The sequence below is a fragment of the Eublepharis macularius genome, chromosome 6, assembly GCF_028583425.1.
Source record: "Eublepharis macularius isolate TG4126 chromosome 6, MPM_Emac_v1.0, whole genome shotgun sequence".
NCBI classification, from domain to species: domain Eukaryota; kingdom Metazoa; phylum Chordata; class Lepidosauria; order Squamata; family Eublepharidae; genus Eublepharis; species Eublepharis macularius.
In genome coordinates, this window is record NC_072795.1 from 37,655,122 (window position 1) to 37,678,163 (window position 23,042).

The following is a 23,042-nucleotide window of genomic DNA, read 5'->3' on the forward strand; positions in this document are numbered from 1 at the left end:
CTTCGCCCGGACCGGCGGCGGCGGCCGCCCGGCGGGATCAAGTCCGGAAGGCGAGCGGGCGAGAAGGAAGGGCGAGGACGCAACAGCCGCCGCCGCCGAAGTGCGGGCGAGAGTCGAGCAGCCGGCGAGGGAGAGCCGCCTCCGCCGCCGCCGAGCCCAGCCGCCTCTCTGCCTCTCTCTCTCTCTCTGGTGCCAAAAGTCCGCGCCGAGCCCCGCTAAGGCGACCACATCAGGAACTGCCCCCTCGACATCCGCGCACCGAAAAGGAAAAAGAAGCCCCACCAAAGCCCGAGAGGGGGGCGGGCGGACGGGAGAGGGTCGGAGGCTGGAGCCGAGCGGGTGGAAGAAACCTAGAAGCCCTCGGAGCCAGAGAAAGGAGACATTGGCGCGCACAAAAAAGCCAGAGGGAGAGAGAGCCCCGGTCGCCCCCTCCCTCGCCTGCCTCTCGGACCGCACTTTCCGGGGGGTTTCGGTGGGGAGGAGGGAGGGGATTCAAAAGAGCCCGCTTGCAAATAACAATGGGGAGGCCAGAGAGAGAAAGGGGCGCATCGCGGGAGGAAGGAGGGGGAGGCGCAACCCCAAATTCAACTTCCTTCAGTTCGCTGTGGCTGTATCTCTATGGCGATCTGGCGAGATACAGAGAAGAGGCGAGAGGAATGTAGCCGCCGAGCCAGCCGTTTTCTCTCCTCTTCCAGTTCTTGCGCTCTTTTCGCCTTCCGTCTCTTTTTCCCCTCCTCGAGATTTTTTCCCTCTTCACTTTCTCTCTTTTTTTCCGCCCTGCTTTGAAAAAAAAACCGGCGCAAATCATGCACAATATTGTCTTTTGCGGTTTATCTTCCTGGGGAGAAACTTTCACCTCCTCAGCCGGGCGGTGAACGCGAGACTGATAGCGGCAATCATTCCTGCAGATAAATGAATTGAAAAGACGACACCGTCCCCCCCTTGATGAATGGGAGAAGGGGGAGGAGCGACGTGGAGGCCGACGTCGCCGATCATTGGTGCCCGGCCGCTTCCACTTTCGCTTGCAACTCCCTCTTTCCTCGCCGACCAAGGGTGCGCAAACCCGCTCGCCGTTCCTGATTGGCCGGCCCCGCTCATCAATCCCAGGTATTGTGAAGCGCATTGACACCGCGTTTGACAAACAGGCTGCTACGGGAGTCGCAACTTTTATATATGCATCTCTCTAGAGCTAAACGTAAACATAGCAAAGGTATAACGGGGTTTCCCCCCCTTTGGAAAATATTCCAAGCTCTTCTTTGCTTAGCCCTCTGGCATGGAGCGAGAGAAAGAGGTCGAGGTGGGGTCCGTGCCTCTGGTTTGACTTCTTTCTTAGGACGGTGGTGATGATGAGTTCCTGGCGATCGAGACCATTTGAACAACACCGGGCAACTTTTCAGGGGGTTTGACCGAGGAAGTCCGGTTGTGACTTGTTCCGTTGCACGGTGCGCTTCCCTCCTGGCTTCGGTCGGAGGCTCTCCAAAACGCACATGCTGCTTCCATTAGAGTGTCGCTTTAAAAACACAGGCGTGATTTTTATGGAAAGCGACTGTAACGGTCCATCTCTCTTTTCTTTTTCTTTTCCTTTTTTGAAAAAAAAATTCTAACACCCATCAAAAGGCAGGTGGGTGAGAGCGCTTAAGTTTTTGGTTTTTTGTGTGTGTCATGTTGATGTTGTCTCTCTCTCCGCCCTCGCTTTGTTTCTTGTTTTCTTTTCCTTTTTTACGAGAGCTCTTTAACTCAGGTAAAAAAAAAAACTGTAAATTTCCCTAAAGTTGCTTTTGTCTCTTCTGTGCTGCATGGAATTCTCAGGTCCTGGGGTTTGAGAATGCATTTGAAATCCTCGCTAGATAGGAGCAATATAAATTTTCGGACGCTCAGCCCTTTTCTAGTTCACAAATCAGTCACCCTTGTCACATTTATTGAAATTCCTCAACTTGCCACACCAGGACGTTGGAAAAAGCAGGCGGCTCCTTTGTTGCCTGACCAGGCTTGTGATCGCCAGAGAAAATTTACTTACCTTCAGATGAGTGAGCAGAAAAAGAAATAACACTCCCTTTGATTTAGTTAGGAAAATGCAGACATTTGGATTCAGTGCAAACATACAACACTTGCTTGTTTTCTAGATGCAACCCCTCGATTAACCTGCCTTTCCCCAACTCAAGTCTATTGAAAAACTGCGGATAGTTCTCCTTTGTCCCAGCTACAAAGGACCATTGACTATATATTAAAATGATTGTTGAGATGTAGAAGTACGGTGCGTAAAAGGAGACAATCTTTGTGACTCAATCAATTAAGCAAAGCAACATTGGAACGGGGTTCTCAATGATGCTCGGCTGCTGGGGCTGGGGATGGAAATGAGGTTGCCTTTTACTGAAAATATAGGTTTTTAAATCTGACCTGTTCGCTTGAGACAATTGTTTTCTAGTTTCCAGAGAGTGGAGGGGGGGGGCGGATGTGGAGAGAAAAAAGCTAACCAGGTCAGAATCCTTTAGGGTCTGAACCTTTGTCCAGTCTTTATGCGATTCTTAACTGCCCCCCCCCCAATCCAAAAAAGCTCGATTCTCCTTTTGTCTATTTAAAGGCTTAGGAAACAATTCCCTTGGCAGAGACGCTTCAAGAAATAATATTTTATATTCGAAAGTTGCATGTGTTAAGGAAATGGCTTAGAGCTGCAGCCTGGAGCTGCTGTTTGATTTTTTTTCCCCCTTCCCTGTTTTCGATTCATTAGCCGGTGCAACCCTGCAGCACAGATCTGCGTGCAGACTCAAGAGAGAAACGAGGGATTTCGGGGCACGGAGAAGGAAGCCTTGCAGATGGACACGGCACGGCTTCCTAGTTTCTTACTATGAAGCCAGAGCTGGGGGGCGGGGGGGGGGGCGGGGGGGGGGCGGGGGAAAGACTTGCAGAAATTTTAAGCGACGAAGCCCCAATGCAACAGGTCTGAGAGAATCGTCCTGATAGGACATACATCTGAGCTTATAAGTGAGAGAGATGCGAGGTTCCTTTTTCTCTTTCGTCTGCCTAACCACAGAGAGAGAGAGAGAGAGAGAGAGAGATGTTGTGTCCCAGAGAAATCTACCACGATCCATGGCTCTGAGCTTGCAAGTACGAGAGGTGCAAGATTACTTTTTCTCTTTCTTTTGCCTAACCCCAAAGAGGGGGGTGGGTTGTGCGCCGGAGAAATCTGCCAAGATCTATGGATACATGGAGATAGCAAAAGCTTATGCACGGGTCTGTCCAAAATACACAACACCTCCCTCCCCTCCCAAACCTCTTAACCGCGGAAATGTCTAGTCAAAGGGCTTTAAGGACCACGGTCCAATATAAGTCTGTGTGCGAGTGTGTGAGCGTGTGTGTGTATGCCAGTGTTGTGGGTTGCAGAAGTTATCAAGTGGGATTTGCGGCGCGCTCTCTGCAGGAAACGAACGCGGCTCCAGTTCAAAGCCACATGCACCAACGTGACATATAAGCCATTAAAACATCTTCCCGCCGGTTCCTTTCTGCTCCAGCATACATTCCCCAACTGCTCCCACAAAGCGGGAAAAGAAGAAATGAAGGATGACCGCCTCGCTGGAGTCGCTCAAGAGGTGTTTGAGTTGCGTTTGATCCAACCGCTGCCCGCCCGGCACCCCCGACCTCCCCCCCCCTTTCCTTCTTTTTCTTTTCTTCGGTCGCTTCTTCTGACCTTCTAGGCAGAAATGAGGGGATCTCTGCTGCAACAGGTGGCCTGGGGTAAGTGACTGAGGCGGGGGACAGGGGTAAGAGCCGGGGAGGGGGCGGCTTCTCTTCCCCCAAAGGCAGGCCGAGCGGCGGAGCAACCTCTCACCTCCAGGGGGCTTGGTAAGAGCCGGGAGAAGCCTGAGAATCCAGACCCCTCGATGCAGAAGTGCCTGGGCACCTTCTCCGACACGTGGGCGAGGGCTTGGCGCCCACTCCTCCCCGGGCAGCCGAGGCGCCGGCACCCGAGAGGGCGCAGGATCGCCCTCCCTCGCCCCGAGGGACCCCAGGGCCGGCCGGCGCAGAGGGGCTCGGGCGTCCTGGCACTTTCCGGCTGCTGCTGGGACAGACCACCGCCTGCCGGTCTCCAAGGAAAGCCAGCCCACCTGCCGGAGGACGCTGCAGAAAAGTCTGCGCGGCCCCGGAGCGAGGGGAGACGGGGTCAGATCCTAAAGGGCTCGCGTTTCGGGGTTGTTTCCTTGTGCCCTTCAGGAACCTCTGGCGTCCTCTCTCCTCCTTCACCACCCCTTTCCACCCCACCGCGGGAGCTTAGTGTTGTCTTGGGGTTAAGATAAACTGGAAGCAGTTAACGGTCGGGGAAAGTGGAGCGCCTTGAAAATGCTATTCCGGGTTTCTTCTCTCTCTCTCTCTATCCCTCTCCCTCTCCCAGAAGCGGTAAGGAAGGAGTTAAGCCCGTCTGCGGGTAGAGGTCTAGTGGCCAAGACTTTGTAGCTTTTCACAATGGAACCCCCCACCCCCAACCGGTAGCTTTTCTTAAGCCAGGCTTCAACCCCCCCCCCCATCCTTGTTCCTTTGACTCAAGCAAGTCTAGGAACTGTTCTGTTTCACTTCCTAAAATGACGCCGCCGTCCCCTCCAAATCCGCAAACCGTTTCTTTCTTTCTTTCTTTCTTTCTTTCTTTCTTTCTTTCTTTCTTTCTTTCTTTCTTTCTTTCTTTCTTTCTTTCTTAAATTAAGAGGATGGCAGAGCTTTGGGAAATGCAAGTCTTAAACGAAACCGAGAAGGATTCCCCTGGAGTGAGCCCCCCCCCCCACACACACACACAGCCAAAGAGAGCCTTTCGGCCCAGTATCCCGGGGGCTCCGGCCATTCCTCCCAGTGGCGGAGAGAGGCGAGCCCGCTTCATTTCCGTGGCTACTGTTGATCATGTAGTTAATCAGTTTGGATAAGTGTTGAAGGCTGGAGCTCTTGAAGTGGCCGGCTTTGGAAACACCCTGGAGGTTGACCCCTGACCTGCGACCGAGAACATGTGCCAGGCCCGCAGTATCCGGCACAATGACTCGAGTGTGCAACCTGGGGGCGGGGAGGGGGGAAGAGAAACATTGGTTTGCCCTTCTGTTTCACACGATGAGCCCTACCTGGCCTCCTTATCTCCATCCAAGCAAGCAGCTGTTCAAAATTCCTCCAGCAATGACACCTTGAAATATAGGGCTGGTCAAACCGTGTCTTTCTCTCCCAGGCATAGCAGGAAGGGACTCCCTTGCATCCTGTATGTTCTCTCTCTTTGTAGGCACTATTTATGTTTTCAAAAGAAGACAAAACTTCACAGGAGTTTTCCGACAGGCCCGAACTATTTGGAAGCTAGAATACCACCACCATCACGACCCCTACCCCTACCCTATTTCGCCTGATACCCCAGAAATTCAGCTGAGTCAGAAACTGTTGTTCCACGAGTTTATTAGAACGGCTTTTTGCCTTCTTTTTACCAGCAGTGGACTGCTTACTCTTAAAACTATTTTTAGGGTGGAAATCGACTCTGTGGACTATCTGACCCGTAGCAGAAGTTAAGCGCTTTCTGGATGTAAACATACACACGCACAAACTCAGAGGGCTTATTCTATGTCGTCTCAAAAGTGCAATGTAAAAAAAAACAGATCACATAATTATGAATCTCTCTCTCTCTCTCTCTCTCTCTCTCTCTCTCTCACACACACACACACACACACACACACACACACACACACACACAAGCAAAGACACTTCAAGTGGCAGAAGCGACTTACACTGGGCTTTAATTTTGAGTCCCCTCTTGAAGGTCTTTCGTTTTAGGGGAAAGTGTGTTTTCAATTCGAATTAGGAGAAGATTAGTGTTAATCAGTGAGAAGAGGGCATCTCTTGCAGGTTTCCATCCAGGGACTAAAGCGCCTTAAAATATTCACCCACCCACCCCAGCCAAAATAAGGACTGGAAAATGCACTTCCCCCCACCTCCTCTAGATTCTTACCAGAACATTCTCCAGATGTTAATTGTAAACCTAAATTTGATCTGACGCTTGGACAAGTTTAAATTCTCCTTGCAGGGGCTTTGAATCAATCTGACCTGCTTATGTTTGCTTTTTTTGCTGTCCTACAAGTCAATTGTCTTTTCGAAGACAAATAAAACCTGTCCTAGAACCCTAATACTTGGCAGAGCTTGAATTTAATACTTTCGAATTGGAAACTTTTGATTAAGCCCTTTCTTCCCTCAACAATTTCCTGTTTTATAATAAGCAACTATTGTTGTTGTTGTTATAATATCATGTTTAGCATTTTAATATCACTTTAAAAAGAACTGATATGACTTCCTATAACCCTGCTCTTCTATAACCCCTTTCTTCTTATTATTGCTATTGTTATCTACGAGGACTGTTGTATATTACAATCTGTTCACATACGGCGTTAATATTAGGGGGGGGGGTGTTCAAGACTCTTCTCAAGTTTGACTGAGTTGACCAGTCTGAAAACTGGTTTGTCTGGCACAGAGAGGGCAATTGGTTTCCCCTCTGAAAGATCAGGCAGGAAAGCGCCGCGTTTAAGCCACTCCATCCACAGTGATGCCGTTTGAGTTGAGCCAGAGAGGACGTCTTGGGTTGCAGTCGTCCTGCCAATACGGGCAAGAGTAATATCAGCTCTGGGAAGTTTATTAAAATGCGGCCAAGCCAGTGGTAACTCCTCAGTTATGTGCAAGTAGGTGCATGTCTGATCAAGGGGTGGGGGTGGGGAAACCGTCTACTTCTTCCTTTAAATCACCTCTAGGGCTGCCCTGTACAATATGGACCAACTTTGGGGGGTTATTTATTTATTTATTTATTTATTTATTTATTTATTTATTTATTTATTTATTGCGCCCCGGTTCAGTCTCTCCCATCTTATTCTCTCTGACTGCCATATTTTGGAGCCACAAAGCAATGGGAGGCTTTTATTCTAGGGGGGGGGGAAGATTTCACGCCATTCTCAAATTCTTTATCACTTGCATATAAACGAGACCATTTTTCTTAACCTGCCACTCCTCTTTTCTGAACAGGAACCGGGTCAGGAAATAAGGCACAAGTTTCCCTCTTGTAATGAGGAAAAGAAAGCGGCTTTACAGAACCCCCCCGGAACAGTCAAGTAAGTTAAAATATGACTTTTAAAAAGGCAGAGAAATATCATTTCTTCCCCGCCTTAGTGTTTAACTTGCTTGCATAAGCACGGGTCAGCCAGGCACGGTCCCACCCGCCCTCTCTTGATCTTGCTCCACGTCTATTCATTTGGAGGATCAGGAATTAATATTTGGCGACGCTCTCATTGAAACAACCACCCCTGACCCTCTCTGGTAGCCTTGTCACATTATTCTATGACATATTCATCTCGCCTTTGCTTACGGGGCGATTTGATTGGAATGTTTGACACGTATTGGATCCTATTAAAGAAGAACCTTTTGATCTTGGAGATGGGGTCTACATGATACGTATCCTCGTTGCCCGATATACCAGCCCTTTACAATGTGGTGGCAACCCGGCTTCCACCCTGCTCCGACTTAAACTGGCGTTGATTGACATCTTATCTGACAGGGATACCTTAATCTGGAGACAGTGGATTAAGAATTCTATTTGAAATAAGCATTTGATTGGGTTGATCTTCGGTAACTTCAGATTTTGAAACTGGTGGAAGAGAGAGGAGCCATCTTTCAAAACTAGCAACTACCTTTGATGGTAACTTGCTTCGTCTTCCTTCGGTTCGCTCCCTCCACTTGGGTACAAAATTACCTGTCCGTTGTTGTTATTACTATTTTTAAAAAAGGAGGCAACGTGAAAGATTGGGGCGCTGCAGAGCTTCTAGCCTCCCTAATTCAATGAACGCTTTTGTGGCCCAACGTAGTCAACGTTCTGGCTTCCTATTGAATCTCCGGCTCTCTCGCGGCCATTCTGGGCCTGATTCCTTCCCAGGCGGCTCTTCCCCACTTATCCGAATGTCGAATTGAGGAAGTTCCAGCTTCCTCCCACCCCCCTTCTCATTGCGTAAAGGCGCAATAGGTGAACAAGAAGGCGGATTTCCCCCTGCATTATGTTCTTCCAGCCCATCAACAATTCCCTTAATCCTCCAGATAATTCGGATTGTGATTCTCTTGCAATCATATACGTGCCAGGGTCTTGAAACCACGCACTGGAGCTTAACAAAGCTTCCAGGCGGACTGTCCCTTTCCCCCATTTCCAACACGACCATATTGAGTTCAGAACTGGACCCTGAAACATTGTTTTTAAAGGCGATTGAGGGGGGAGGGGGGCATGAAAAACATTTTGCTCCCGAAGACCTTCTTTCTTCAAAATCAGCGGCGACCTTCTCGGAGAAGGTCAGCATTTCCCTACACTGATTCAATGACCCGTCAGCGAGACAGACAGAGAACCGCGGAAAAAGTTTCTGTGGGTCTGAATGGCCCGGAGACTTTAACTGATTTAACTGAAACCGAAAGGTCGGATTCTGCTAATAGAGCCAGCCGACCAAGGCTGTTAAAAGAGATGAGAGAAAAGAAAATACCTGCAGCTAGGAAGACCGGCTTTATTTCTCTGATTTACCAAGTTTGCCTTAAAACGCCCGCGCTGGAGTTGATCAAGCGGTCAATATTAGTTGATAATGAATAATGGGAGCCTTGCCTGGTATTAGGCAAGGCTCCCATTTCTTTTGTACTTTTGTGTGTTCCAAAGGAAAGCCTTAAGAAGTAAGGGATGCATGACATTAAGAAGATCAGTATTAATATGGGGAAAGTACTGTATAGAAAACAGGAACAGGAGAATTCGAGTTTTTACCGCAAATACCAATACTGCAAACTTTAGATCTACAGAAAGGAAGATTTCTCGCCATTCGCGGCAGTAAAGAAACGGAGGCATTTGGGAAAGAAAGCATTTTGGGATTTGGAAACGAAGTAGACGTGTCTGCTGCAGTCAAGACCCAGTCCGCAAACCTATCGCGGGATTGCGGCGCACTCCGGTTCCTAAATCTGAAAGCGCCCAGTCTTCAGATGATGGGGCAGCCGGAAGCCACAGAGCCGAGCCTTAGGATGCAACCCTGTGGCCACTTGTACAGGCTTACGGTGCGATCCTAAAGCCCTTTCCTGGGAGTAAGCCCTAATGAATAAACCCGAGTAGGAAGCTGAGGAGGCGGCACTGTTGGTTGCCGCTGGAGTCAAAGGGGCAGAGCGCCTCTTAAGAGCGCCTGTATCGCGGTGGTTCTTGGCGAGCTGCGCTTTGGTCGGGTTTCCTGGCCTTTCCCCTCCCGAAACCCGTCCCTCCTTCCCACATTTCTGGCAGGGCAAGCCCTGGATTCCTCGAAGTCCCAGGCCTAGGTAGAGGTATTGACGCCAGACAGATTCGCCTCTCGACTTGCCCAGCCGCATTGGACGCCCTCGAGAGAGTCGGGTCAGGTTCAGTGGGCTGACTGGCACTGCCCTGTGAAATGGACCCGCGGCCCTTCCGACGTTCGAGTTCAGGCCAGGTGCTCCGGAGAACTCCTTGCAAGGGCACCTGGTAGAGACAGCCAAGCGCAAGGCCCAGCCTGCGGGCCTGGCTGCAAGGGAAGGGTCTCGGCGCCCGCTGGAGCTAGCAGCCAGCTTCCTCCGCTCCTCGGGAACAGCTTGGGGGGGAGAGCTTCGATTCTGCTGCCGGCCCCTGGCCGCGCTAAGGCGATTGCGCGCTAGTCTTGGAAAGGGCCGCTCTCCTTGTCAGCAAGTGCCTCGGCTCCAATATTTATCTTAGAAGCGGAATCCTTCCATGGGGGCAGTGACAGTTTTCAAATATATGACCGTCGCCTCCAGGTTAGGTTGTGTAGGAAGCCAAGAGGACAGTCGCCTCTCTTGGTAGTTTATTTACCTGTACAGAACTGGGGCTGTTGTTGATTCCTGGCAAAGCAGATAAGTTCGGGAGGGAGGGTGTTCCTGGGGTTATAAAAAGTGCCTATCAGACAGGTAAGACCTGTTCCCCAAACATTCTCCCCGAGAACGGGAAACTTTCTCCAGACCCTCCTTCTTGCAGTTTTCCCCGCCTTCTGGTCATGTGTACAACTCCATCCACAGTTGCCACCCCCTCCCTCCCTCGCTTTCTCTCCTTTCCTTTACACACACGCACACACACACACACACGCACGGGCAGATATGTCTCCCAAGGTACACAACAAATGCTAGGAGTGAGAGCACTAACTTCACCTAATATAATGAGAGAGACACCATGGGCCATTTCTTTTCCATTGGATTCAGGAGAGGAGAGGGGGGGAAGAGGGGGGGAAACCCCTGTGAGGAACCTCGGGGTTTTAAGTAAGAGCGGATAAAGCCATTAGCGTTTGACAAGGAGCCGTGCCAATATTTTAGAATGGCCTACGCCAACCGATGGGTAACCTACATATATATTATATAGATAGGGTTTTTTTAAAAAAAACAAAACAAAACAAGACAAACTGTTCCAGATGTTTTCTCCCTTGACTGAGGACTGTCAGGATTGAAGGATGTCAAGTGTGTAGAGATGAAGTGATTGTCAGGCGGGATGAGGAGAACCGCTTTATTTGGAGCGCCCACTCTCCCAGTGCCTTTGTAAGTAAGAGTCTCCAGGAGTCCCGCGTCCTGATATTTGTTTCTGTCTGTGATCTCCTTTGAAGGGAGTCAGGGATAAGGAAGAGGGGCGCACTATATATGTATATTGGTTTAGGGCGAAGAGATTGGCAAGGGAAGGTTGTCTGGAACTGCTGGGGGTGTGTGTTAAGTTGTCTACGTAAACATGTTATGTAAGGAGGGTTAGCTAATTACGACGTGTGCAAGTTTCAGGTCCTCGGGGCATAAAAGAGTGTGTGTGCCTTGCATTAACTTAGTCATAATTATTGAAGCTAAACTTGCCTTTTAGCTGCATTCTGTTGTACCAAGAATGGTCAAAGGAGCCCAAGCCTATAACTCCTACTCGGCTGTAAAGTGCGATGAAATGGCCCTTGGAGAATTATTGCGTAGCTTCAATCCATGCCTTGGTAGAGAGAGTTGTTCTGAAAATACTGCCGTTTAAAAATGAAGAAAATGTCAGACGCTTTTCTATTTTGCTTCTTGTCCGAAAGTTGAGCGGCATCAGTGATTTGAAGGCAGGAACTGTTTCGATTTTATAAATATGCAGCCCCCACAAAATGTATTTAGGCTTTCAAATGGCTCCGGGAATGTTGTTATGTTTGCAATGCTCTGTCTCTGGGATGTTTTTTTCTTAAAATGCAAAGTGAACATGAAGGCTCTTTCCAGAATGCAGTCAAATGTCGTTTCCCGCAGAAAATTAAAGAAAAGACTATCAGCAGCGTCTTCTTTTGAGATACAGGAGAGACTGGGGTCATTGTGTGATAACATCTCACTTTTGGCCCCGAACAGAACACCAAATATTTATGCTTGTGTTTTAAATTTGGGTTGCGGTTTCCCGGGAGATTTCCCTCCCCCACTTTACCTTTCGTTCAAAAATCCGGTTCTTTAACATGTGAAGGGAAACTTTTTTCGCTGGTGAAACTCTACCTCAAGGGAGAACGCAATTAAGCTGCAGTAAATTCATGTGATTTCCATTCTGTCCTGTGCATGGTGTCTGGGAAGTAAGTCCGGCTAGGATTGCGGCTGAAGTGACACCGGCTTGACCGGCATTTCACAAGTAGGTTAAGAACGCATTTTACACTGCAATCCTAAAGGAGAGTTTAGAATTGTGCTGTAAGTCTTCCAAGTCTTAGAGACATGTTAAACTGGGATATGGCGCGGAAGAGAGACAATTTTAAAAGTGCCTGTGGGTTGTGCATGTGGATTTGATATGACACGTACCCAGATATTCAGGACATTTTTCTAAATAACCCCACCATGCAAACCACTTCGCTCCACACACACACACACAGACACACACAGAGAATGGAGGGGAGGTTAATTGTCCTATAGTGGATATCTTCAAGGCTTCACTCTGTTGACTGAATTTTCCAAAAGTCATCCTAAACGCCATTGCAGTCAATCTGCCTCCACGAGTTTAGAGGGCCAGATTTTCCTAATATCTTCCTAAACTGAGACCGGGAGAAGTCCAACTTCACCCAATACAATCAGAATCTTGCCTTCAATTAAAGGGACTTTGATGGATTTTTTTCGTCTACAAGAAGGAACAACCGAGTCTTTATTTTCATCTTGAATATCCTAAACTTGCAGCCAGTTTGTTTTACCCAGAAGCATATAATCAAAGTAGTTTATGTACATCATTTATAAGAGTGTTATTGTTGTTCTTAATCGACCTGAGTTTTGTCATTCACTATAAATGAAAGCGAGACAGAGAGAGAGAGAGAGAGAGAGAGAGAGAGATCCTTCAGTTGACTCAATATGATTTTCAGTACTTCTTCAAAAACAAAGGTAAACAAACTTATCAGCTGCAGGGAAGTTCTTACAATGAAGATTGGGGTGGGATTAATGCTGCAGTTAATTCCAAGGGTTAGGCCAAGCAGGAAAGAAGGGGGTGGGGGCGAATCCTGCGATCGTGGGAAATGAGGATGTGGCAGAGCTTTTGTTTTTGTTTTTTAAAGGCCCCGTTCTCTGGGCAGCCAACAAGTGTCAGAAATCTAAAGACCTACTTTGCCCGGCTCTGCTTCCCAGGACGACTTCTGTATGCAAAGCCTGTCCCTTCCTCATTGTACCCATTTCTGTTGGGAACGGGGGCCCTGGAGATTTGTGTGCGCTATAAATAATCAGCAGTCAAACTGATGGCGGGGTTGGACTTGGGGCGAGGCAGCGCGGGTGGCAGCGGCGGCATCCCTCCGAGGCGGGAAGGAGCCGATCCTTCGGCAGCAGCCCGCGGGGGATCCGGGGCTTGGGGCGCACGCAACTTTCTTCACCCCCACCCACGCCAAGCCCAGATTGCTGCTCCGGGGGGAGCCCAGTTTGCCGCCCTGCTTCCCAGTGGAGACGGGTCTCAGTCAGGAGAGCGCTTCTCTCGGGCCTCCAACCCAGTGGCGCCGGCCTGCCTGATTCATTCACAGGCTGGGCGACGATAGGACGGGGGAAGGTGGAGGATCCCCCTCGAGCGCTCTCTCTTTTTTGGCCCTCCTTCTGGACGGATTCCTGCGGCAGATCGGCCTGGGCAGGATCCCCCCCCCCCCCACACACACACACACCCGAGCGGAAGTTTTGCGAAGAGCCCCCGAGCGCCGCCTCCCCCTTCTCCATCTTGGTGGTGGTTGTTCCAGGAAGGAAACAGGCAGGAGTTGCCGACTGCGCTCGGGCGGCCCCACCGAGAGCTCTTCGGCGGCCAATCAGGCACTCCGCCCCCGAAGCAGACCCCGATCGGAGCGCTCCATTAAATCGTCTGCTCATTATGTTGCTAAGTGGGAAAGGGGGGGGGGAGCCAGGACCCGAGCCAGGCGAGCAGAGCGCCTCGGATCGCCTGGCTCGTCGAAGCCTCGGGTCGGAGATGGCCAAGAGGACCTGGGAGATGCCGGGAAGGCAGCACCCCGCCTCCCCTGCCCCCGTCACCCTGCCTTGCTTTCCCGGCGCTGCCTCCGCTGCTTCCTCGTGGCCTCGCTCCTCCTTGGGCAGAAACCCTTTATTAGCACTTAAACGGCCCCTTCGCCTTGGACCAAGGAGACTTTCCAGCCGCCTTTAAAGTGTCAGTTAAACACGGATTTCAAAAAAAAAATGCGGGAAGTCAACGCGAATCTCAGACAGGCTGGGTGCACGGGTTAGGGCTGGCGGGGGAGGTGCGGAGCAGAAGAGGAGGGGGAAGAGGAAGCGTCTTTTGAAAGAGGGGTGAAGGAGGGGGAGCGCAGACAGAGCTGCGCCTGCGCAGTTCTGGCGGCCTCCTCTTCCTCCCTCCCCCTCCCTCAATCTTTTCAGACTTCAGCGGGGACCTGTCATGGCTGACGTCGGTCCGGCGGCCGGGGCCAATCAGCGGCCGCCGTGATTGTTTAGCTCTCCGGGTTGGAGCCGCTCTCTGAAGCTCTATTCAGCAGCCTCCCAGCGTCCTGCTGCTGCTTCTCAAAGCGTATGGGGTTCCACGTAGGCATGAAAAAAGGAGGAAGCCAAAAAAAAAAAAAGGGACAAGGGAGGGGGAGAAAAGAAAGGGGGAGAGAAAAAGAAGCAAAACCCAAATAAAGCCCAATAGCCCAGACCAGGAGAGAATGGGGAAAGCTTGGAAGGCGGAAAAAAAAACTTTGGGAAAAAGTTTTTTTCATCTCTCTCTCTTTCTCTCTCTCTCTCTTTGGCTCCCCCCTGCTCGCTCCCCCCGCCCCGCCGTCAGGTGACTTTTTAGAATTGCAGAAGCCTGCGAGCTCCGAGGCTTTGGGGGAGCCCCGTAATGGACTCGGCGGCACTCTCCAAACGGAACCCGGCGCCGAAATTAGTAGGCTTGGCAGGGGCTCCCCCTCATCACCATCACTCCCCTCACCACTCCCCTCCGAGCATGACAGGCTTCGCCGGGCATCCCCACTCCATGGTTCCCACACACCCCGGGGAGCGCGCCACCGCAGAACCCCGCCTGGGGCTGAGTCCGTTCCGGGCCGAACACATGGGGCACCATCTCCATCACCACCACCACCACCACCACCACTTCCCTCCTCATCACTCGGCGACCCTTAAGCTCAGCCCGGCCCTTCCGCCTCACGCCCAGCATCCCGGGGCAGGCCAGGCCGAGGGCAGCCCCAGCCCCAGCGGAGCGTGTGGCCCGGCGCAGCCCACCGCTGTCCCCTATGCAGTCCCTCATCCCAGCCAAGCTCTTCCCGCAGGTAGGGACTTCTTCCTGCGCAGAGATCTGGCGGCCCCTGTCATGCCCGGGCTCCCTTATCAAGCCTCCGCCGCCACCACTTCTCACCACGGCATGTTTGTCTCAACAACAGGTAGCTACCCCGGACACCATGCGCCTCACCACCACCACCACCACCTCCACCACCATCACCACCACTCCGACGCCGGGACTCCCTCGCTGTTCCCTGGACTCCACCCGGAGCAACCTGCCCATGCCGCTCCAGGTGGCCATCTGAATGGGCAGATAAGACTGGGGCTACCTGGAGAAATGTACGCCAGGTCGGAGCCTTTCACGCCAGTCGCAGCCTCCAGGACGGACCCTTTCGCCGCTTCTTCTTTCCACGGCTACGGTGGCATGAACCTGAACGTGAATTTAGCGCCGCACCACGGGCCCGGCGCTTTCTTCCGCTACATGAGGCAGCCCATCAAGCAGGAGCTCATCTGCAAGTGGATCGAGCTGGACCAGACGCCTAAAAAACTCTGCTCCAAAACTTTTACCACCATGCACGAGCTGGTGACTCACGTCACGGTGGAGCACGTCGGCGGGCCCGAGCAGTCCAACCACATCTGCTTCTGGGAAGAGTGTCCCCGGGAAGGGAAGCCTTTCAAGGCCAAATACAAACTGGTCAACCACATCCGCGTCCACACCGGCGAGAAGCCCTTTCCTTGCCCCTTCCCGGGATGCGGGAAGGTGTTCGCGCGCTCCGAGAATCTCAAAATCCACAAAAGGACGCACACAGGTCAGTACGGAGAAGTCTTGCTTCATTTCCTGCTTTTGTTGCTAGCCATCTCCTGAATTTGCGATTCTCGAAGTTTAATGCGAGGGTCTTAGAATTAATATTATGGAGACCTGAGTTTAATTCTTTCGCAGAGATGGTGCGTTTTATAGTCTAAATCGATGCATTTGGATGTGTGTCTGGGTCTTTTCCACACCCTAGAAAGGGATTTGGGGGGGAGGGGAGAGTTAAAAGCCCTGGGAGAAGGGAAAACACCGGATTTTGGCGCAAATTCACAAATTAGGAGTGGACAATAGAAATTGCAACTTGTCTCCACAGTTTTGAGTGATGTCACTGCTTCTGCTGTCTTCTTGTGAGAAAAGCACAGCTGCCAGCTTCCCTCTTTTTGTTCTGGAAGTGGGACTCTGGCAATGTTTCATTCCAAGTCCTCCAATCCATCCACAAGGCCCTTTCCTTCTGTATAGGAAAGCAGGGGAAGGTATCCCGATTTGGAACCCGAGAAGGAGGGTGGGGGAGAGAGAGAGTCTATTTTGGCCTGACCATTTTCAAAGGTCATTGGCCAGAATTCTGGAGGGACCTTGTGTCAAAAACATTTGTTAGTTCTAGTTAACACAGAAAGGCGAGGAACTCGAAGGGAAAACCTTGCAGGAACCCTGTTTGACCCCAGCTCTAATGAATGAAGCTGCGCCTAGAAAGTTTTCACACTTCCAGCAGCAGGCTGCGAAGTTGTACACTACCAATGAGGTTAGCAGCCAGCGCTGTAATTTGTTGTGCCGCCCTCCCCTGCTTTCCTCCTTTCTTGGCAAAAGATAAGAAATAAGCCCTTTTGGAAAATTAAATCTGTTCCAGAGTACAGTTCCACCCCCACCCCACCCCCAGGCATGTACACGCACTGTCCCTTCCTGGCCAGCCTTATATACTTACTGCTAAGGAAAGGACATAATCCTATTGTGAGATCTGCTTACAGCCCAGCTCGGTTTTTTTTTTTTTTGCCCTGCAGTTCTAAATGCCAAAGCCCTAGACTTAGTCTTTGCCTTGACCATGGTCTGTTTATTTATTTACTTTCCAATAATACACGGGCAGATGTTCAGCCGACAGAAAAAAACATTTAATACGTTTAATAACAAGAACAACAACCAAAGCATCCTGGTGTGTGTGGGGCGGGGGTAGCAGGCGAGAAGGCAGTTTCATCCCTTAATTGCAGCGTGTTTCTTAAGCAAACAAACTTTTACTGCCTCTTTAGCTGCCATCCCCTTTGAAGTCCGCCAAGCAGAAAATGGTCAGATTCTTGGTAAATTTGACCTACATCAGCGCAGCCGGCTGAGTACATGAGAAAGGTGCTGGTTCGTCATCCAGACTAGCTTACCTTACGGATTCTTTCCTTTGGACTTCCCCAGCTAATTAATTTATTTCTGTAAGGGGAGACGGGGGAGAGATGGAGGGGGGGATCCTGTAGGCCTTTTAAAATTATTACAGAGCAGCGTTCTTTCTGAGCTACCCCTCCCTAGATTCTCAGATCCAAATGTTTCTGAAAAGGCAATAGAACGACGTGCAAATTATTCATGAACACCGTTCTAGACTCAAACGAGAAAATAATTGCCTCCTGAAATATGAATGACGTTGCGTTTCCCTTAGTCAGAGCAAAATTCAGCAGGAGAGGGGAAGGAAGAGAGGAAGAGGGAGGCTAATTCTCAGACGCCTACCCCAGATCGAAAGGGGGAAAGCAAAACCTCTTCCTTACCATTTGAGCTGGCCAGGGAGGGCAAGAGTGACCAAGGTGCGTTTAGGCCGCGGTCAGAGCAGTCTGGCTTAGCGTGGAATTTATAGTGCTAGCTCTGGCAAGCCAATTCTTCCTCCCCCTTTCCTTTCCCCTCCCTCCTCGAGAATTTTGCAAATACTTTAATCCAGTCCCAGAGTTGGGAGGATTAGGCTAAGATCGCCAAACGGAATGCATTGGACTCAACTGCGGATCCTCCATAAGCTACAAGTGTTGGTAGAAAATGGCGGTGCAGGTTCTTCGGGGTGCTTCTCCCCCCCCCTCCAATTCTCTCCTCCTAATCTATAGCAAATGCAACCTGTCAGAGAAAGGTATTAAATCCTCCCCCCCCCCCGCCCTAATACATATTTGCATGCAGGAAAGCCTTCCCTTTAGCCAGGGACTCTTAAATGAGCTCCAGGCCTGCAGGCCTTGGAAGAATGTGTTGCCACCCAGCAATGAAGATCTCCCTCCCTTTGCCCCAATTACTGCGCAAAAGGGGTTAAAAGAAGCTAAACCTTCTTCCCCCCGTGGCTTTTCTGGAGAAAGGAGACGCTGCCACAGGCCTAGTCTTACCTGAACGTAACTCACAATCGCTGCCTTTCTGACGGCTGCTTTCCCAAGGGCCTCCTAACTTACCGTTCGCTTGTGCGGCTCCAATCCTCTTGATTTGTTATTTCAGCGGAAGAGCGGAAGGTCAAACTGTGTCTTTACAAGGGACTATAATTAAAATGCTTACAGAGGTATCAAGATGCAGAGATGGTCTTTATTCCCCCCCCCCTTCCTTTCAATACAAAACAGCAAATACCCTCTTTCCCTTGGCCGCCACCTTTCGAGTACAGAAACACGGTTCTCTTTCAGGGCATGCAACTGATTTTATTTTATTTTATTGACAGTCATATTCTTGAAAGTTTGCGATTCCTCAGCCAGTTACAGGACCCCCCACCCCTCCCCAATCATGAGCCGGCCACTTTCCAGATGTCCCAGGACTCGTATACAGACAGTGCGTCCTCACTGTAAAATGAACATGAATAACTGGGGCCGGTGCTCTCTTTTTTTAAGAGGCATTTTGCCTCTAACGTTCAGCGATCATACTATGAAGAACTGTGCTGCATTCTAAAAAATTGTATTGAAATCTGAATAGGCTTCTCTGAAGGAAGTGGTGTTTAAGCAGCGCCGCATAGACAAACAGGCACACACACATGTAAACTTACCCAGCTATTTGGGCTCAAAATGCCATTAAGAAACGCAGCAGCTCGGTTTGCACGTCCCATCTCTGACCATTTCTCCGGGATACGATTCTCTGGGCTCTTTTGTACATTAAACATGGCTCTCTCTGTAGATTTTTCGAAATAATACATCCGTGCCCCGTAGAGACGCCAAAGTACGTGGCTTCAGCGGGAATTGCTGTAAGCAGTAGCAAAATCGGGCATTCGGTCTTTCGCGTACAAACACCTCTCGAGTCGCTTTCCTGAAACCTTGCTTCCTTTTTCTCTCTGGCTGCCTCCCCTTCCCGCGATCCCTATGCTGATCAATTCAAAACAGTATGTGTGTTGCCGTTGACCTCAATGCTCCTAGCCTATGTGGCTCCCTCCCTAAACACGTCCCTTTATGTCCCTGACTGCAGTTCTCCCTCCATGGCAAAAAGAGAGCTTGGCCTAGTCTCAAGAACGTTGAATTTAAAAGCAAGAATGGATATCACTGGCGAGAAAATCCAGATGGATTTTTAATCGTGAGTGGTATTAAGAAGAGGAAGATACGCGGTCATGTATCTGTCTCTTGCACTTGCACCTGCTTGTGGCCTACATACTTCTTTATATTATTTTTTAGTCAGCAACACAAACACACACACAGCATATCGAAGAAAAGTTATGAATGAGTTCTTTTACCAGACATGTGAAAATATATCTTTTTTAAAATTAAAAGTCAAATCAGAAATCTGGAAGGGAGCCTTATTCTTCAAGGATGGCCCAGCTAAGCTTCCTGGGGGTTCATTTCCCCCCTTCCGGTTTGCGGCATTTCCTCCAAAGCCCATTCCAACCTATAATTTGCTGGGGTTGGGGAAGGGTTAGAACAGAGACGAAGGCCGAATGAGTGTTGCTTATGGAATCCTTAGACGAGCAAGACGTGTGAGCAGCTCGAGGCCACAACGTCAGAATCCTTGCCAGGGTTTGGAATCGAAGAGCCAGCAATTCAGCAAAACGTGGCCGATTGGGGGGGTGGGGTGAGGTTTGGAAAGGGGGAGAAATTGTCGGCGCAAGACGGCTCAAGCAAGGAGAGTCAGCCTTGATTCAGAGGTGGGCCAGGAGGCCATGGAGGAGAAATGTTTGGCCCTGGCTGGGACCCCAGCGCCGCTCCCCGGCCCTTTCCTCTAGGGTCTTGCCGCCAAAGAAGCAATCTGGCTGCATCTCCCGGAAGGGAGAGCACTGGGAAGGGTGGAGAGGACGCCCCCGGGGAGCCCCGGCTCCTTTGCTCTGTCAGAAGCCTTCGAGGCCCCCTCCCCACCCCCCGCAGGCCTCCTGCTCATTTGCGCTAAGCGCCCAGTCTAGGCCTACTTTGCACGGGCTTCCAAAGGCGGAGGGGGTCCTAAAGGGTGGGGCCGGCTGGGGCAAGGGTGGCTTTGACAGACCGGAATTGTAACCCACCGGAAGTCCCCCGCCCGCCCGCCCTCCCTCCCGCTTTCCCTCCCGGGTCGGTAATCCACGTCTCCCTGCGTTGCCTTCCCTTGCAGGAGAGAAGCCCTTCAAGTGCGAGTTCGACGGCTGCGAGAGACGCTTCGCCAACAGCAGCGACCGGAAGAAGCATTCCCACGTGCACACCAGCGACAAGCCCTACAACTGCAAGGTGCGCGGCTGCGACAAGTCCTACACGCACCCCAGCTCGCTGCGCAAGCACATGAAGGTCCACTGCAAGTCCCCTCCGCCCAGCTCGGGCTACGAGTCGTCCACCCCGTCGCTGGTGTCGCCCTCCTCGGACTGCGGCCGGGACCCCCCGCCGCCGCCGCCGCCGCCGCCGCCGCCCTCAGCCGCCTCCTCGAGCCAGGCCGCGGCGAACCTGAGCGAATGGTACGTGTGTCAGAGCTCAGGGGCCAGCGGCATCCCGACTCCACCCAGTAACTCTCCGTCACCTCACCCGGGAGAGGCCGCGTACACGAACTGCGAGCCCCGGCCCAATTATTAAAGGCAGGCGGGAGGACTGCCGCCCGCCGGCGAGACTGCGGCGTTCCTTGCGGGGGCTTCGGAGCCTGGGCGCACCCCTGGACGAGTGACTGGTCGGCAGGCCCGGGGCTGGGGAGGGAGGGGAGGGAATCGATCCTCGGTCCGGGGAGCGTCCACTCCCCACCCCCACCCCTCCGACCAGAAATGCTGCACAGGCCACAGGAGAGAAGAAACACTGTACGATACTCCCCGCCCTCCCCCCTTTTGTATTTATTAAGGCGTCGAGACGGGAACTCCCCTCCCCCCTCTCCTCTGTCTCTTCTATTATTATTTTTTTTACACCCTCCTTCCTAGGGCAGACGCCTCGGATCATCTCCTTCCTGTACGTTTACAGAGGCCTCGGTCTGAATCGAACCCACCTTTTTGTATCAAACAACCAAAGTGTTTTAATATGGATTTCTAGATGTACAGCTGCGACCGTCGGTGCTGGTACTTTTGTGGTGGTGTTTCCCTGGACTATTTTATTAGCCCGCCGTTTCTTTTCTTTTTTTCCCTCCCCTCATTTTGGCTCTGTGTGCGTGTGTGTTTAAAGAGAGGAATATAAGTATCTATAAATACATTATTTGTTACCGAATTGTATGCCATTAAATACTTTGATTAATTTACCCGTTCAGTTGACGTTTTTGGGGGGAAAAGTTGTGTTCTGACCCCCTACTATTCATATTCTTCCCACTAATAAAACAAGCCTAGAGGTGGCTTAATGATTTGTGGTACGTTTTAATTTACACGGGTAGTGGCTTTAAATACATAAACATGTTGGCTTGGACTTTCTGCCCCCCTCCCTCTCTCCATGTTACTTCTGTTGAATTGTGACTACTTGTGATTTCGTAGTAGATGGAAGGTGAGATCTGTGTTAATTGGAGGGGGGTGTTAGGGGTGACGTCATTGTGCTTGGGGTTGTCCAAAAGGGCTCAGGATTTGCTCAGAACTCATCGTGTGTATACCGAGTGCCGGTCGTTTTCCAACGCACATTTGTTATGTACAATAATAATTCGAGATCATTCTCTTCTTTTCTTTCTTTTCTTTTTGTAACGCAAAAAATAAACATGGTTTTCAAATCTTGAACACATCTAGATGTCTTTAAAGCTATTCTTCTTAGCGACCCTGTCTGTTGTCCCTTGTCCCCATCAGGGAAAAAAAAGTACATTCCTGATTGACAATTGAGAACCTAACACAATTGAGGCGGGTTGTAGAACCCAACCTGAGGTATGTTTACTAAGAAGTAAGTCGCATTGTATTCCGTAGGGCTTACTCTCAGGTTAGGGTACATAGGATTGCAGATTAAAGGAATTATGCCGGACCCTAAGCACATTATTATTGTTATTTTAGAAAATCTCACATATTTCCACGGATCTTTCTTCTGTATTTAGAACTGGAGCTGATTCTCTTCCATGCCATAAAGACAGGACAGTTGGGCAGCGGAAGGGCTGGTTTGTCTGAAGACAAGCTAAAGCCCTTCCTAAACAGCCCTTCCAATCCATGTTTCAGACACCCAATCCGTTCTTTGGGGGTCAACCAAGGGCAGAAATAGTTTATCTGAATATTTGTATACCACACCTCTGATCCAAATCTCCTTCCGAACTCTAGAAGTCTTTTCTTGTTGCAGCAAGACTGTTTGCTTGTTTACTCCAAAGTAAGTGCCTCTGAGACATTCACCAACCGTGTAAATTCGGTGGTACTTAACGGTGAGGTTGTTACAATGCAATCATAAGAATGCTTTCCTGGAAGTAAGCCCTGTTGTATAGACCTCGGTAGGGCTCTGAGTAGACTAGTTTAGGATTGCACTGTGAGTCAGTCCTTCACTTATTCCTAAAGAAACCAATTCGTCAGTCTGTCCGTCTCTTCGGTTCTGACTAGCTTCCTGGTGGAGTGGAAGGTCACTTATATTTCACACTGCCCCAGCCCGCACATTGAATGGCTCGCCTGGTTAACGGCAAGAACAAGCAAATAAAGAAATGTATCGGCCTCATCCTCAGTTAGAAAGAGGCTGGGGGGGGGGCGGGGGCGGGTACCCTTTTGAACCGAGGAAAGCTACCGCGTGGATCTGCGAAGGTATGGAGGCCATCTGGCAGAAGAGGCGAGGTTGTCCACCTTGCCTAGAGCGGGCCTTCCCTCCTCGCTGGCGCTGACCTCCCGCCCCCGCCTTTTCTTCTTGATTTCTTTCTTTGCAGAAGCGGTTTTGGGATGTGTAGGCTAATCACCTTTAATTTTTCATTTGCTTGTTACAGATGTCTCTCCCGTTGCTCTCAAGGTAATCTAGACAGAGGCAGCTGAAAAGGCCCGCATCTTATGCCTTAGACATCAAAGCAGGCTCTCCACAAAGCCAGTATTTCTTCGCAACGGTGAATCTTCATGGTGAGTTAAGATTTCTAAAGCAATAGGCAAGTCATACTTTAAAAGAGTGAAAAGCGAAGTCTGGAGCCCGTCCAGGCTTATTCATGAAGGACATAATATTTACGTCTAACAGATTCTTTTAACCCCCCTCCCGCTCCTCCAGTCTCAGTCTTTATTTAAAAAAAAACTCACCCTGCCCTTTTTTTAAAAAAAATCGTCTATCTATTTATTTGCATTTTTGTGTTCGTGATGGAC

At 50.4% G+C, this 23,042-nt stretch overlaps 1 protein-coding gene across 1 annotated transcript; it reads left to right on the forward strand.

Moving 5' to 3' along the window:
* The first annotated feature begins 14,296 nt into the window (after positions 1-14,296).
* ZIC4 (Zic family member 4) lies at positions 14,297-20,415 on the forward strand. The gene is made up of 2 exons (XM_054983606.1): positions 14,297-15,482; positions 19,967-20,415. Exons 1-2 carry the CDS (start codon positions 14,297-14,299, stop codon positions 20,413-20,415), a joined length of 1,635 nt encoding a protein of 544 aa, XP_054839581.1.
* Positions 20,416-23,042: the final 2,627 nt, after the last annotated feature.

Excerpts from the sequence above, each read along its gene's own strand:
- ZIC4 (XM_054983606.1), top strand. The coding sequence starts at position 14,297 with ATGGACTCGGCGGCACTCTCCAAACGGAACCCGGCGCCGAAATTAGTA. Across the intron at positions 15,483-19,966 it reads CCACAAAAGGACGCACACAG|GAGAGAAGCCCTTCAAGTGC; the intron begins GTCAGTACGGAG and ends CTTCCCTTGCAG.